At 31.4% G+C, this 15,628-nt stretch overlaps 1 protein-coding gene across 2 annotated transcripts; it reads left to right on the top strand.

Moving 5' to 3' along the window:
* The first annotated feature begins 1,733 nt into the window (after positions 1–1,733).
* On the top strand, positions 1,734–10,001 carry LOC8267280 (bifunctional aspartokinase/homoserine dehydrogenase). 2 transcript variants are annotated; one of them, XR_003079443.2, is made up of 13 exons: positions 1,734–2,028; positions 2,592–2,742; positions 2,834–2,911; positions 3,128–3,243; positions 4,169–4,222; positions 4,891–4,978; positions 5,124–5,216; positions 6,916–6,956; positions 7,448–7,501; positions 7,657–7,820; positions 9,037–9,106; positions 9,611–9,883; positions 9,958–10,001. XR_003079443.2 is itself a non-coding variant. In XM_002521579.4 (12 exons), exons 1-12 carry the CDS (start codon positions 1,933–1,935, stop codon positions 9,734–9,736), a joined length of 1,131 nt encoding a protein of 376 aa, XP_002521625.1. In that variant the 5' UTR covers positions 1,734–1,932; the 3' UTR covers positions 9,737–10,001. The 2 variants fall into 2 exon arrangements, 1 of the variants encoding a protein (XP_002521625.1); XM_002521579.4 differs by having other exon boundaries at positions 9,611–10,001.
* Positions 10,002–15,628: the final 5,627 nt, after the last annotated feature.

Genomic DNA, 15,628 nt, shown 5'->3' on the forward strand with positions numbered 1-15,628 from the left:
CGCTGATGTAAGCAAGGCTACCTGCTGACTTCTTGCTTAAAGCATCTACCACCACAGTTGCTTTACCTGGATGGTAGATAATGGTACAATCATAATCCTTTAGAAGCTCCAACCATCTCCTCTACCTCAGGTCCAACTCCTTCTACTGAAATATATACTTCAAGCTCTTGTAATCCGTATATATCTCACACATCTAACCGTAGAGATAGTGCCTCCAGATTTTAAGAGCAAAAGTTACTGCTGTGCTCTCCAAATTATGAGTAGGGTAATTTTAAATAAAAAAATTTATGTAGATAGATTCTCACTAATTAACCCAAAGAGAATAATCTTGGACTGGTTGAGTAGTTGGCAATCAACAGGGATTATATAACGGCGACGTCGATAGAAGAAGGCCAAGTGAAAAAACTGTCATCTTTGATAGTGAGTGAAGAGGCTGCTAGTGAAGAGAGAGAAATAGAAGAAAAAAAATATGTGTGGCTTCTTTATAGTTGCACGTGTTAAATGTAGGAAATACAATGAATCTAAATTATACGTGTAATTAGCCAATACACGCACGGAGGATAATTATTTGACCTATAATTATCTTTTAGGACTAAAGAAGTAAAATAAAAGTCCAAGCCGAAAGTCCATAATCATTAATCTAACTAATTAATTAGTTAGCTTAGTTAGTTAGTAATTAAAAGTAACAGCTAGATACATGAAGTAATAGGATGAGTTATATAAGTAGTTATCCTCATTCCCTAAGTAGAGGGAGATAATAGGGCTCTATGGCACAAAGGATGAATGTACTCCCCAAGAAAAGGAGACTTGAGACTCTATAAAAAGTAGAAGCAGGGAATGGAGAGAGGGGATCAACATCAACAATCAAACGCAACAACTACACTGTAATAATCATACACTCAAATACAAATTTTTTACAAATATTTTAGTTTTCAGCAAACTATTTGTTTCATTTATTTCTTTGCATTTATTTTCAAACACTCGCTTCTTTATGCAAATTTTTGTTTTCATTTCTTGGCTCCGAATAAGTTTTTTTCTTTCATATATCCACTGTGAAGTGGCCTGATATAGATTCTGCATTCCCCCAAGGAGCAACAAGGCCGATTCGTGCACCACGCATCAAATCAAACTTGGTGAGGTAGACTGAAGTCTAAGCAGGGCCACCATCCTTCGGTCTTCCCGAGGTCTAGTAAAGGGCGAATGAGGGGCACAACCCCCAACCAAGGGAGTGATTACGTCCAGTATGTCCCCCCTTTATTCCCGACATGTCCCCCCTTAATACAAGCCTTTTAATTTATTTATTTATAAATATTTACTGTGATTCAGTTTTAATTTTTGTGGTATCTTTTGAGAATCTAAGCAAATTGTCAAGAGAATTTAGGAATTTACATAAATTTGATTAAAAAATCAATTTCAAGGCATATTAATTACAACAGTTTGTGTACCTATACATGTGTCACGCCCAATTAATTTTTTACCAAACAGCTAGAAATAATAATTAAGCTCATTCCAAAAAATAGAAAAGAGAAAGAAGTATATATTATTTGTCATTTATAGTTTAAATTAGGAAAAAAAGCCCAGCCCAAACTGATCAACCAATTTGGTTCAGTTATTTATATAATTCGGTTTGGTTCTGTGAGTAAAATTTTAAAATTTAGTTATTTAATTTTTAATCCAATTCGAACTAAACTGAGAGTTAGTTGTTCTTAGAAATTCTATGCTTAATTGGACAAGAAAAACATTTCAAGTGCCAATGTGCGTCTGACCCTCAACATTAGGTGCAAAAAAGCACCGTTTCCGTAGGTGTATTAGTAAAATATTGCGAATGCGAAATATGTCCTTCACTAAAACCCATAACCCCAAGGCAGGTGAAATAGAGAAACCAAAAGAAAAACTTTGCCCAGAATTCAGAAAGAAAAAAGAGAGGGAAGAATGAAGAGTATACCTTTGCTTCTCATGGGTTGTGGAGGTGTTGGCCGTCAGCTCCTTCAACACATTCTGTCCTGCAGATCTCTTCACGCCAGTCAGGTTCCTTTTCTTTTCTTGTCTTGTTTTAAAACCTTTCTCTTTGGTTCTTTATTGGTTTATTTTACAATTGCTTACACAGGTTTGAAAGAAATTGTTAACCCATTTTAAAATTTTGCAAGAGAAAGAAAGAAAGCAACCTTTTTTCTTTTAAAAGCTTTCCTATGTGAATTTTCTCTTTCTCTCCAATCCAAATGATCAATTCATTTCAAAGTGAATTCATTTCCTCGATGGGAAGTCTAAAATGCAAGAATTCAGTTGGGTTGTATACTATTTAGTCAAAATTCTCGTAGTATTTGCCCAAATTCAATTCTGTCAACTTGAAAAATACAAGGCATCGTGAAGGAAATGAATTCCTGCCACGAGTGACATGATTTTACGAGAATTGAATTGAAATGCACTTACTAGTTCAATGGCCAAGCTACAGAGATGACCAGTGAAAGATACTTGTGTTTTGATTTATAAACTCATTTGTAAGCAAATATATGTTCTGTTAAATGGGCTTATTTGTTATTTATGCTTTTATGCGGTCAACCACTACATTCCCCACATTTTGTGTGTGGCAGGGAGTCCACTTGCGTGTGGTGGGAGTATGCGACAGTAAATCATTAGTTGTTGCATCTGATGTACTCACCAGGGAATTAAATGATCAATTTTTATCTGAAGTTTGCCGGCTTAAGTTGAATGGTTCACCTCTTTCCACACTTGGTAATTGTGGTGAGTAATTATATTATATACTGTTTCATGTTTAGGATCATTTTGGATTCTGCACATTATTTATGTTTGTTTTTTTTTTTTTTCTGCACAGATGAATGCCTAGTATACTCGAATTTGGAGTCAAAAAGGAAAGCTATAGATATTGCCGCTCTTCTGGGTAAATCAACAGGTTTGTTCTCTTTATGTGCTTCCCTTTTGTTTTTATGTTTCCTTCTTCTAGTAGTTGTCAGAGGTGTAGATTCTTACAGTAAAATGAAATGCATTTGGCAAAAAAACTATTTTATGTGCTATTACCAACTCCATTCGGTTGATTTTATGACTTAAACTGACGCCATATAGCTTCTGATGTTTGAGGTGTGCTTATTTTGTTTCTATCACGTGACAGGTTTGGCTTTTGTAGATTGCTCTGCAAGTATTGATACTATTGGCGTGCTGAATCGAGTCGTTGATCTAGGATGTTGCATTGTCCTGGCAAATAAGAAGCCTCTCACTTCTACGCTAGTAATTAACTTATGTTGCCATCCTTGTTATCTGGAAAATAAAAAAATTTCACGGTCTTGGGTGCAAATGGATGTCCCTAGTCGTGCCAGTTTCTTTTTTTTCTTTTTTTGTCAGATTGGGACTAGAAATGACTAAACTTGAATCTTTTATTTGAATCATACTAGAACTGTTAAAGATCCCACATCACTAAAGAATAAAAAATAAAAACAATTTATAAGTGCTAAGGTCCAACAAACTAAATAACTAGTTCTAGTCATTTTGGTATTGGTTGGACCCAAACCCGATTCCATTAGTTGGGCTCTACACTTTACCCATTCGCTTAACTCCCACCTTAATCAATTAATTCAAATTTCTAATAGGAATTGTTATGAGGTATTATAAGAGTATACCTTGGTCCATCTTTATTATAAAACCTTGGTCCATTTTTATTATACGTAGATAGATAGAGGCTGTATGCCCCACGTGAGTAAGCATTTTATTGAATATGCAATGTTTCTCAGACCTTTTTAAACTTTTTGGCTTGGAAATGATTCCCTATTCTATCTGGTTTTATGAGTTGGTCATTCTATCTTTATCTCTTCCTTAAAACCAAAAGATTTTGGCAACCTTAGCCATGAGGAAATGATAAGAGAATACTGGAAGTAAAGTGCAATTTCTCTAAACTAGGCTGGATAATGAAATAAGCAATAACTAGAGAAGATTAATGATTTGACAATAATAAGACTCTCTACTCGTAGCTTCTTCTGTTCATTTATTGTTTGGATATCTGGAAAAAAGGAATACTTTACCTGTCCACTCTTTACCTCTGTTTCTTTGCTTTCCGTTGTGCTATTTTTGGCAGTGCCTCCAATTATTTGTTCTGTTTCTATTCCTGATCTTCGGTTCAATATATTGAGAACCTGAACTCTTTTACTTTTTCTTGCAGGAAGACTATGACAAATTGGTTTCCTTTCCACGCCGGATTAGGCATGAATCAACTGTAAGTGATGTATTCTAGTACTGTATCTAACTCAACCATTTCGAAGTGTAATGTGAAATGTGGGTGGAGTAGTAAAAGAAAATACAGTGCAACCATTCATACAAAAACAGAGCAAGACTTAAAGTTCAAACTTTTTTTAATGTTATCATGGTATTGCAATTGATTGTCAGTTTCGCTGCTACATTGTTGCTAAACCTTTCTATTGAGTGATGCTCCTGCATGTAGTGGTAGTTCCGTGTTCTGTACTCTACTACTCTTAAATACTTAAAAAGATTTTGGTTGTCTCTCATCAATGTTTTAGATCTGTTGCAGCAGACTCGTTTAGATTTGGTCAAGTTTGAACCTTGCAAAAACTATTCAGCGCTTCATTTGGTAGCTAAGCTACATATATCATATTGTTTCTATCTAAAGAAAGTTTTCTAATCGAGTTAATATTCTGTCATGGATTCTGCATCGATTTTGTTACATCTGATTAACATGCTAGTAAGTATTAACAATATGATAACTACACATGATTCTTTTGCACAGAATTCTAGATCTTAGTTCTTCATTCAATGTTTGTTTGCATCGACATAGATGCCTCTTAATGTGTCTTAACAAAAAGAAAAGAAAAATCTCTATGGTAACATTGTAAGTGGCTTCTACTGACTTGAAACTGTTCCTGATAGGTTGGTGCTGGCCTTCCTGTTATAGCATCCTTAAATCGGATACTCTCATCAGGAGACCCTGTTCACCGTATAATCGGGAGTTTGAGTGGTAAATTTTTTTTCGCAAGGCTTTGATTCTGCACTTACTTTTTTGGATTACTTGTTCCGAGTGCTTCTTTGCATTTCTATATGATCATCATATATGTATATGCTTATCACTTCTTCCATTTGTTTCTTGTAAATGCTTGTAACAGGTACATTAGGATATGTAATGAGTGAGGTCGAAGATGGAAAACCTCTGAGTGAAGTTGTTAAGTCTGCTAAAAGTTTGGGCTTCACTGAACCAGGTATGTATACAAATTTAAAACTGCTTTTATTTCACTTTCTTGACAGGTACAGCTTGTGGTGTTTTCTAAGTATGCATATCTGCATAAAAATATGTTTGCTGAAATGATTTGCATTTATAACTTTCATTTGTGGACTTCGTGAATTAATGTGCCGTTGGGGTTTATTGTCCCATTCACATGTGTCAGTGTTGCCAAATATCATCAAAGTTCTTTCATTTCTTATGCTGTTACTTCTTCGATGCATCTTTCTATCTGAGATTGGGCATAATTCTTGCAGAATTTTTGTAGCTAGGTGATCTACTTGTGACTAAGAAGTTGTAACTTAATCAATCTTTGCTTCTCCATACTAGGGGTGAGCATTCAGTTTGTTTGCTTCAAAACTGAATCGAACCAGCTCTATCTAATAAACCAATCCAGCTCTGAAAATGAACTGAACCGAATCAAATTTAAAATAAACTGAATTAACTTATTCATATTTGAATATGAACTGAACCAAATAGGAGGGTAAATCACAATAATCGAACCTAAAATCACTTTGGAAATTAAATTTAATAATAAAAATAAGAATATATTCTACTAAATAATTAAAAGAAATTGGTTATTTAGAATTTTTTGACGTAAAACCGAAACAAACCAATATAATTTAGGCTTTTTAAAAAGCCTAAACTGAATAAACTGAATTTACAAGAAAAGGATTAACCTAACCGAGCCAAACGGAATCGGTTCGGTTTTCGTTCTATTCGATTCAGTTTTTAGGTTTTTCAGAGTTTTGCTCATCCCTACTCCATAGCAATTTTAAGGGTTATGTAAGCGAACTATATGGCTTTTACTTTATGGTGGCTGCTGTTACCAATTACAAAAGCCTGCTTTGTTTATTTTAGCTGCCAACCAAGCTCTCTTCCTTTCTCTGCAGTCACCGATCTCTCCTTTCTTTGCCCTACATCAATATATACTACTTAAACTCTTACGCATGAGATTTTCACTTGATACTCTTTGTCTCAAGACCTTCATAGACACTGTTTTTGATTGCATAAACATTGAATCTTTTCTGGTTTTACCCTAGTTATAGAAGTTGGCGAAGAATACTGTCTAAATGGCTTATGCAAATGTTTCTGTAATGTATTTATGCTAACTGGTTAGTTGAATTAGATTACAAACAGCTTCTTGAATATCTATTGATTATGCATTTTGCATCTATCAAAAGAACTTGTGTAGCAACTTTCTGTGATTGTTACTTTATGGCCATGACAGCCCCATTTCTGTTACATGTGACTAATAATTTTCTTGGTATTGTTGAGTAATGATACTTTATGGTATTCTAGGATCTGGTTGTTTTCCTTCATAGAATTTATTTCTTCAAGTTCTTTGTGGAGAATAGCAATTAGGAATTTGAAATTATGTTATCTACTATCTAGTAGAAAGGTTTCTTATAGAGACATAAAAATTGAAGTTCACTTAAAGGAACAATTTCGCTTGAGTTTCTGATTTGTATTTCTTAGAGTTCTACTTAGCCTTGGATTTCTTGTAATTTCTTTTTTCAACTAGTAAATATAAACTAAAAAGGTGATGTACCAGACAAGTATCTTCAGTTTGTTGATTTATTGGACTCTTCTTTTCAGTTTTCTTAAATCCCATATTCTTGCAGTTATAGTTATGGAGTTTCTTTGATATGGTTTTTAAGTTCATATCCTTCATGCAGATCCTCGCGATGACCTTAGTGGGATGGATGTTGCAAGGAAGGTTTGAATATATTTCTGCCTAATATTGATGACTGGTTACCTGTACACTTTTTTAAGTATGCAGCTTCTAGTTTTGATGCAAAAAAATCAAAACTGTTTATCATCTGTCTAATCAATCTCATTGCCACCTACTGTACTTTAGTAATATCCACAATATAGTCTATATGCTTGACCTAATATTTAATTATTTTGGTAATGCAAAATTCAAATTGATTCACTCATGTTGTAGTTGCAATTATCTATTGTTGGTCAACAGATAATGAAAAGCTCTTTAAATGAATACTTTATGGTTTGAATGACGCAATGATGATATCCTTGATCTTCAAATTTACTTTGCTTCCAGTAATACTAGGGACCAGTTAAAATCTCTGGTCATAACACAAGTTCTTATATAACAGTAACTAAAATATGCTATGCTCTACTGACAAGAATTTAGTTAAGTTTATGAATAAGTATATGACATTATACTTGATTCATTTGGATTTTATACAGGCTTTGATTCTTGCTCGACTTCTTGGAAGGCGGATTAACTTGGATAGCATTAAAGTTAGTTCTGACTCCTACTTTTATCCAGCAAAAGTTATAAATAACCATTATGTTTATGCTTCATCAAATGTTAAACCATTAGTGCACTAATAGATATGCATCTGGGCACTTGTTAAACTCTGAATTCCCCGTGTTATGCTCTGTCCTATTTGTAGATTGAGAGCTTGTATCCTGATGAAATGGGACCTGATGTTATGTCAGTTGAAGAGTTTTTAGATGGCGGCGTTATGTTACTTGATAATGACATTCAAGAAAGAGTTAAAAGGGCATCTTTGAAGGGGAATGTGCTCCGCTATGTTTGTGTAATTGAGGACTCAAGGTATTCCTTCATTTTTTCTTTCCTCTTCTCTGTTCTTGGTGTATCTAATTAAGGCATCTACATAGTGTGCAGGAATTTACTTCTGCACAATTTATAGAGCAAAAGAAGCTGATATAGGACAGGTGGATGGAATTGAATGAACTCCCTATTGACATGGGGGAAAAGTGAAGTGGCTTTTTGAAGTCATACATTAGAGGCTTGTATTGTGGTTTTTTAGTCATTAGAGGCCCTAATAGCCTTTTAAGATTGATAATAGGTGGCTAAGGGGTTTGGTAATAAACATGCAGCTTGTAAGGTTCTCAATAATCTTGATTAGGCGTGATATATACCGAAGAAAACATGGTTCTAATTCACTGCCTTGGTACTGTGATGTTTACTAGGTGCTCTCGTGCTGCTTGTGTTAGTATTCAGGTTAATTTGAAGTAGGATAGATCCTCGTTTAAAATGGATAATTTTCAGGGTTGTATAGGACACAGCTTAGATCTTGATTTAAGCTAAGCTTCAAAGTCGGATAAGAAAATATCTATGCATTACATTAGAATAAAATATTTCACACTTAGGGTCAGGGTTACATCAAACAATCCCAAAAAGCAGCAAGTGCTTCTAAATTTTCTTTAAGAATTTGATCTTTGTTAAATTGGAAGCATCACATGCTTATAATTAAGCAATCCTAATTGTACATGGGCTTGTGCTCCTAGATAATGTATAATAGAATTTGGTTACTAAACTAACTATAACACATACAAAATTATAATAGCATGATTGAACTGAAAATGTGGCCTTTGGACCATTATCGAGAAGCAGAGAAAGTATCATTTCTAAAATGAAGAAATGCTTTAAAATTTAAAAATGGCTGCGAACAAAAAAAAACCTAATTGAACAGCTTTATACTGCCTTCCTTGATGAGATTTTGAATGGTCTGCAGTGGCCCTACATAATTGTAAGATAATTTGGCTGTTGAACATGGTTCTTATTGAACTTCTTCTGTCTTGATTTGAAACTCATAGATCTACTCATAGATCTAGTGGTTTATTATAATAACGTATGAAAATTATTTCCTTGCCGCCCTTAGCAAAATATTAGTTATTATTGCTTATATTCATGTGAATAGACTGGAAATAAACATTGCTGGATATTACTGTCATAGGTTTCTCTTCTTCTACTTAGTTGTTTAAACATATTTTGATGTTCTATTTTGTTATTACTTTGTTGGTAGGTGTGCGGTTGGCATTCAAGAACTGCCTAAGAATTCTGCTTTGGGGAGACTCAGAGGAAGTGATAATGTGGTAAGCACTATTTTCTCTTCTAGTCTTCAAACTTCTGAATCTTTTCTTTGCCTACTTGCACTTAATCTTGATTCAAAAACTATACATCCCACACTTCATTTATCAGCTATTAGCCGTCAATCTGGTTTAATTTATTTGCAACTGCATATTGCCTTGTAAAATGAAGGACAACTTGTCAATTTGATGGCTTTAAAAATTATATTTACTTCTCTTCTCAGACGCCAATCACATAAACTGGTGTTGTGACACATTACTTTTGCAGAATGCTCCTAGCATGAATTTCCTACAATAGTTTTAATGCTTCCATATGTTTAAATCTAGAAATTAAAACACAGTCAGAGAGTACAGTTGCAAACATGAGAAGATATGTTGTCTACGGTGGCTGCATGCTTAAACATTGAAAAGTGTTCATTTTCTTCTTTCTTTGTTCTTCTTTTCACATGGTTACTATATTATTTGCTTTCATGTGAAACTTGAACCGTGTTTTCTTTGATGATATTGCAGTTGGAGATATACAGTAGATGTTATAGCGAACAACCATTGGTCATTCAAGGTGCTGGAGCTGGTAATGATACCACAGCAGCTGGTGTGCTTGCTGATATCCTGGATATTCAAGATTTATTCCCTTGAAAAGAGTGGGCAATTCACCTATAAGATAGAAGGGAGTTAACTGATGCACCACCAAGTCATGCAGCAAAGAGATGCCAGTTTTTGAAAAAAATTGATTGGATCAACTGAGAGTTAGCAATGCAGCTGCCACAAGAGTTTCATTTAAAGGTATTACTTGAAAGTAAATTATGTAAAACTGAATTTTAAGAATAGGCATTATGTAAAACTGATCTTTTTTGCAGTTGAAGAGAAATTCACTGGCAATATCAAACTCAGTTTGTCTTCATTTGTGGTCCCTTATGCTCTAAATTTGGTTTTCCCATTGACTCATATCATCCATGTCTAAGACATTATGGAGGGTAAAAAGTTACAAGGATGCAAAGCATGATAAGTGAAACTACAAGGGATGAGAAGTGGTTTCATGAATTTCTCTCACAAGGTTTTTAAATTGGGTTCTTTTATGTAAATCTCTCTTTTTATGACCTTTCAAAAAAAAAGTTTGCAAAAACCTCTTTTAAGCTCAACATTTTATAAAAATACGCCAATTCTTTACTGGCGCATTTTCTTCCCCTTGCAGCCTTTTCTTACAATTCCTTTAATTTATTATAATTACTTTTCCTTTTCCACACACCAATCAAAGAATTAATTCCTCTAATATGAGATGTTTTATTATAAAAGCAATTCCTTCTTTTTTGAGATTGTAATATATATATATACTTATCATTTACAAAAACATGAGTTCTCGTTTAGTCATAGATATAATTCCTACATCATGAGTTATCCTACTAGAAAGTAACTTTTCTTTTTTCGAAATTATAATATATATATATATGACAATAAGTATAATTGGTTTCGGGATTTATCATTTTTTTTAATATATATTTAGAGCTTTCATATTCAAAATAGTAGAAAATGAGTTCTTCAACTTTGTAATTTGGTGTCACGAGACTTCTAGTTAAACAAAGCTTTATGCGTGTATGTGAAACATGTGAAACGTTTCTAAAATTGCGTTAACCCTATTAATAATAAAATAATATAAAAGTTTAGTGGTAGTTGATGTGTCAAAAATTTAAAACTAATTATCTAATAAAGAAAGAAAAAATGACTTGCCTTCAAATTCTTTTACTCTCTCCCAATCTCAGAGCATATTCATTTTCATTTTTCTCTATTCCTCTTTAACCAAAATCTGATCTAACAACAACAATAACAACAATTTTATTTTCCTTCTTCTCTAGCGTCGTGACTTCTACTCTCATTCTTCTCTAGTGGTTTTTTCCTTATAATTCATATAAAAAATACAAAGAAAAACACTGGTTGTTGTGATTGATGATGGAAATCATTTCTTTTGTGATTTCTATTTGTGAAATTATTTTTTTCAGTGAGACCAATTGTTTCATATGTAAGTTTTGTTGAGACGATTTTCTTTTGTATACAATGAAGATGATTTAAAGCACTTTTTGTTGTGATGTTGTGATTTTCTTTAACCTTTTATTTTATTTTATTTTCTATATATGGTATGTATTTGAATTTTATAAAAAAAAATGAAAAAAAAAAACTTTGAGATTTTTTTGTTTTGCTTTGTTGTATTAGGGAGATTTCCAATTTTCATAAAAAACCCTTTCTTTATTAGATCAATTTTGAAAATAATCCTATCCCTAAAATCTAAATCTCTCTTTTATACCTAGGAGTGTTTCTTCTCCTTTCCTTTTTTTCTATTACAAAAATAATTTTTTTCTTTTATTTCTCAAATTATGAAAATTGGTTTTATACTGTCAAACTTAATAGAGCCAAGTGAAAGATTTGTTTCACTATGAGGCTCGTGATACATCAGGGGCCTAGATACGAAAAAAATGATAAGCTCAAGGGCCAATTATGCTTTTTGTCTACTGTGGGCGACGGTTTCTATAATGGGTCCTAACACTTATCATAATATATATAGACGTGTGAAGGAGGAAAGACATATAAATTTACTAAAAGAATTTTATTAATTATTTAATTAATTGAATTAATTAAGTTATTTTTATTAATAAAAGGTCTTATTAATTTAGTCTAATTCTAGAAGTCCAACTCTAAGAAAATTTCAATATTAGTTGTAAAATAAGTGTCTTAACTACTTGCTAAATTCATCTGTAAGCTGAAAATATTATTTTCCAATTTGTTAGATTTTATTAAATATGTTTATAATGTAAGATATATATGATTTCTAGGTTAGGGGATGTGGCTACTTCGAAGTGATTAATGAACTGAGAGTTGAAAACTCTTTTTTAAAGGCAGAGATTAAGCAATTGAAGCATCAAGATAGAGAAAAAGATGAAATGGAAGAAATGAAAGAGATTTGCAAACTTAATTTGCAGACTGAAATGGAAAAGATGTGGACTGAGTTGAGGAATCTGAAAGCTAGCAAACAAACAGAAATCGAATAGCTTCAACATGAAAACAAGAAGATGAAAAATGATTTTGTTGTCTTGTTAATTGCATTATTAGCTTAGATTATTTATAGGATTTTGGTGTAATGAAATTAGTTGTGGTAAATTGCTTGTAGTACAACTATAATTTGTATAATTTTGTTAAGGGTTGATGAAATGAAATTATGAGACTTGATTTGAACACTGGCTATGCACTAAAATAAATTGCTCTAAATAGAGAAGCTTTGCTAAACAACATTCATAATCATAACCAATAAGCAAAAAGCCAATGGATAGCATAATGCAGTCAATATTGAACTAAAGTATCAACACCACTTGCTCTCAAACAAATAACACCAAAGTAGCGATAATATACAAAAGCTAATTACTGGCATCACTTGCTACTATAGTTAAATGTTGACAAAAAAGATAATGCTTGCTCTAAGGCATAAAACACCAAAGTAGCAACAAAATAAAAAAATTACTTGCTCTAAGGCACAAAATACCAAAGTAGCAACAAAATACAAAAAAAGAATATTGCTTACTCTAAGGCACAAAACACCAAAGTAGTAACAAAAATACAGAAAATGTATTTCAGTCAATATTGTCAAAGTGGTAAACTATTGGTCTGTTATAGTTGTAGTAGTATTACTAACTATCTTGCCTTTCTTTTTCTATCTGTCTATTAGTTGCTCTTTTTGAGCTTACAATTATGATGAGGTAATTGCAACTCCCCCTCTCCGTAGCAGTCCTGGAGTTACAAATGACAGGTTAGTAGTCTGAGCCATCTTCAGTGAATTTGAATGTCCTTGTATAGATGATGCATCCCTTTTCTCTTTGCTTCTTTTCAAGTCTCTTTCACATGGTATTAAGAACTTAGTCTGAGGATCAGTTTCCGTTTCCTCTGCTTGTAGACCTTTACTAATTACTCTTTCACTAGTTTGTCCAGGCTGTGAATGTCAAAATTTCATATGAAACATGCCACAAATTAAGATTTATAAGAAAAAAACAAGTATGAAAAGCTCCCTCACATTGTAAGTTATTCTTCTTGTATTCAAGTCCACATGACATCCAAAACAGTTGTCCTCCTTCAATTTCTTACACACTTTCCTCCTAAGTTTCTTGCAGTTATATTAACTAGTGTGTTTGTTGGAGTACTTGTTGGTGTGCTTCCTAGTGCACTTGTTGGAGCACTTGCTGGTGTGCTTGTTGTTGCTCCCTATAAAGTTGAAGGCAAACAACTGCACTCATTAGAATTTCAAAAACTAAAAAAGTAGAATTTTTAAACTATTAAAAGTATAACAAATGTTTTAATGAAATTTAAATATCGAGTATTCTAAAATGTTTCAAACTTTTGGGATTTCAATTTAATATAAAACTAAAGCATCAAATATTTGTAATTAATCATATTGATAATTTATTGTGACATGCAACATGTGAAACCTACCCAACGCATCAACAGGTTCTTTAATTTATTTGTTTCTTCTTGTGAACTACGTTATTGTAACTAATCCATGTAGTTTTAACTTATTTTATTCTTATTCATTGTTTTAAAAAGGGAACATATTTTTTTGATAAAATGTATATATAGTATTATAATTATGCCTAATGTATTCATTTAGTTTGCAACTCATAAATCAAAATTAATAGGACTCCTCCTCCCTACTAATGATTCAAGTGATGGTACCTACACACCTTTTAGCTATTTTTATGTAGATGTGACAGACGAATTTCTCACTAGATATTATATCACATTGTCTAATGTATCAATTTAACATGTTAGACTAGACTAAATTGATATATTAGATAAGGTGATATATTATATGGTGAAAAATCCAGTTACCACATCAGCATAAAATAAACAAAAACGTCACCTGGTTTATTAATGTGGATGGAGAGTATTATTAATTTTAATTTATGAGTTATTATACCAAATGAATACATGAGGCATAATTATAGTACCATTTGTGCATTTTACACTATATTTTTCCATATTAACCATTTTGACTATAAATTTCTTTTAAATAATCCCATTAACTAAATTCTTAATCCCTTAGAGGAAAAATGGCAAAGTAGCTTGTCTCTCCCAATATTCATTTAGTACAAGTCTAATTTTAGAAGTCTACTTATATTAGAATTTTAAATCAACAATTATTCTAATTTTAGATTATAGTATATTAATTATATTTTAATATTATAGTAATTGTTAAATTAGTCCTCTAACTATAAAATAATTTTTAAACTTAAAAATTAGTATATCAATTATATTTTCAATATTTATTATATTTAATCTAATATTAATATGTTAAATACATGATCATATTAATTATTATTTTGAAATTATCTTATTTTTATTATATAAATAATAACGAGTCAAATGATTATAATTCACTTGTAGTACATGTGAGTAAAAAAAATAGTTATTACTAAATAAACCTTACTAAGAGCCTATTTGGTTTAGGTGATAAATGCAGCTAATAGCCGGCGACTGATAGGTGGTTGATGGTTGATAGCTGATAAATTAAACCGTTTGGTAAAATCTTATTAGCGGTTGATGTTATTATGTTAAATGACCATAAAAAATATAATTTATTTTTAGATATATTTTATTTTATAACACTATTATTAATAATACAAATTAATAAAAATATCTTATAATTAAAAATATTAATAAATAGTTTTACTTAATTCAATTATATCTATTATTTTTTATTTATACAAATTATTTTGAAAGTAGGGATTAAAATTTAAATTTCACTAGTAGAAGAATTATCCTTTCGGATATACTAATTATTTATATAATTTTAAAATAATATTATTTATCATAAATTAAAAAAATTAATTATATGAGATAACTTAAAATAAGTTATTATTGATAAGTCTTAGTACGGATAATGTTGTCCAAATAAATAAGAAATTAAATTAGCTATCAACTGATAAAAAAAAATCTAAAATAAACCTGATAAAATAAACAGCTAATTGAGACTAAATTAGCTAACAGTTGCTGATTGTTAAGTCTTACCAAACAGGTTTAATATAACTGTTGAGTGAGAAGTAACTAATAGTTGCATAAAATTTCTCAACCAAACACCCATTAAAGGCCGCATGCATCATCTAGTTACAATTGTATTATTATTTGATAATCCTTCATTGTCTTTACATTGGTGATTCACAATATAATTACAATATTGATTATAATATATATTTATCTATCTAAAATTATTTAAAATATAAATAATAACGAGTTAAATTATTTAAATTTATACACAATGCACATAAATAAAAAATAATTTCTTCCTCCAAACAAATATTTAATTATTACTAATCTAAATAGTGATAGTAACTTGAATATAATTTAAATATCTAAACTTAAATTGAATATTTGAATAAAAGGCTTAGTTTATAATTTTCTTAAAGTGTTTGCTATATGTATATTATTAAAATTAAAAATTACTTGTGTACAAATTTCTAAATTAAATTAATGTACTTCTAAAATTTTTGTGAATCT

The sequence above is a fragment of the Ricinus communis genome, chromosome 8 (assembly GCF_019578655.1).
Source record: "Ricinus communis isolate WT05 ecotype wild-type chromosome 8, ASM1957865v1, whole genome shotgun sequence".
NCBI lineage: Eukaryota > Viridiplantae > Streptophyta > Magnoliopsida > Malpighiales > Euphorbiaceae > Ricinus > Ricinus communis.

What these genes read in the sequence shown, in the direction of transcription:
- LOC8267280 (XM_002521579.4), top strand. Translation starts at nt 1,933, where the DNA reads ATGAAGAGTATACCTTTGCTTCTCATGGGTTGTGGAGGTGTTGGCCGT. An exon ending in GATCTCTTCACGCCAGTCAG is followed by an intron (nt 2,029 to 2,591) that starts GTTCCTTTTCTT and finishes TGTGTGTGGCAG; the next exon opens with GGAGTCCACTTGCGTGTGGT. An exon ending in TATAATCGGGAGTTTGAGTG is followed by an intron (nt 4,979 to 5,123) that starts GTAAATTTTTTT and finishes TGCTTGTAACAG; the next exon opens with GTACATTAGGATATGTAATG.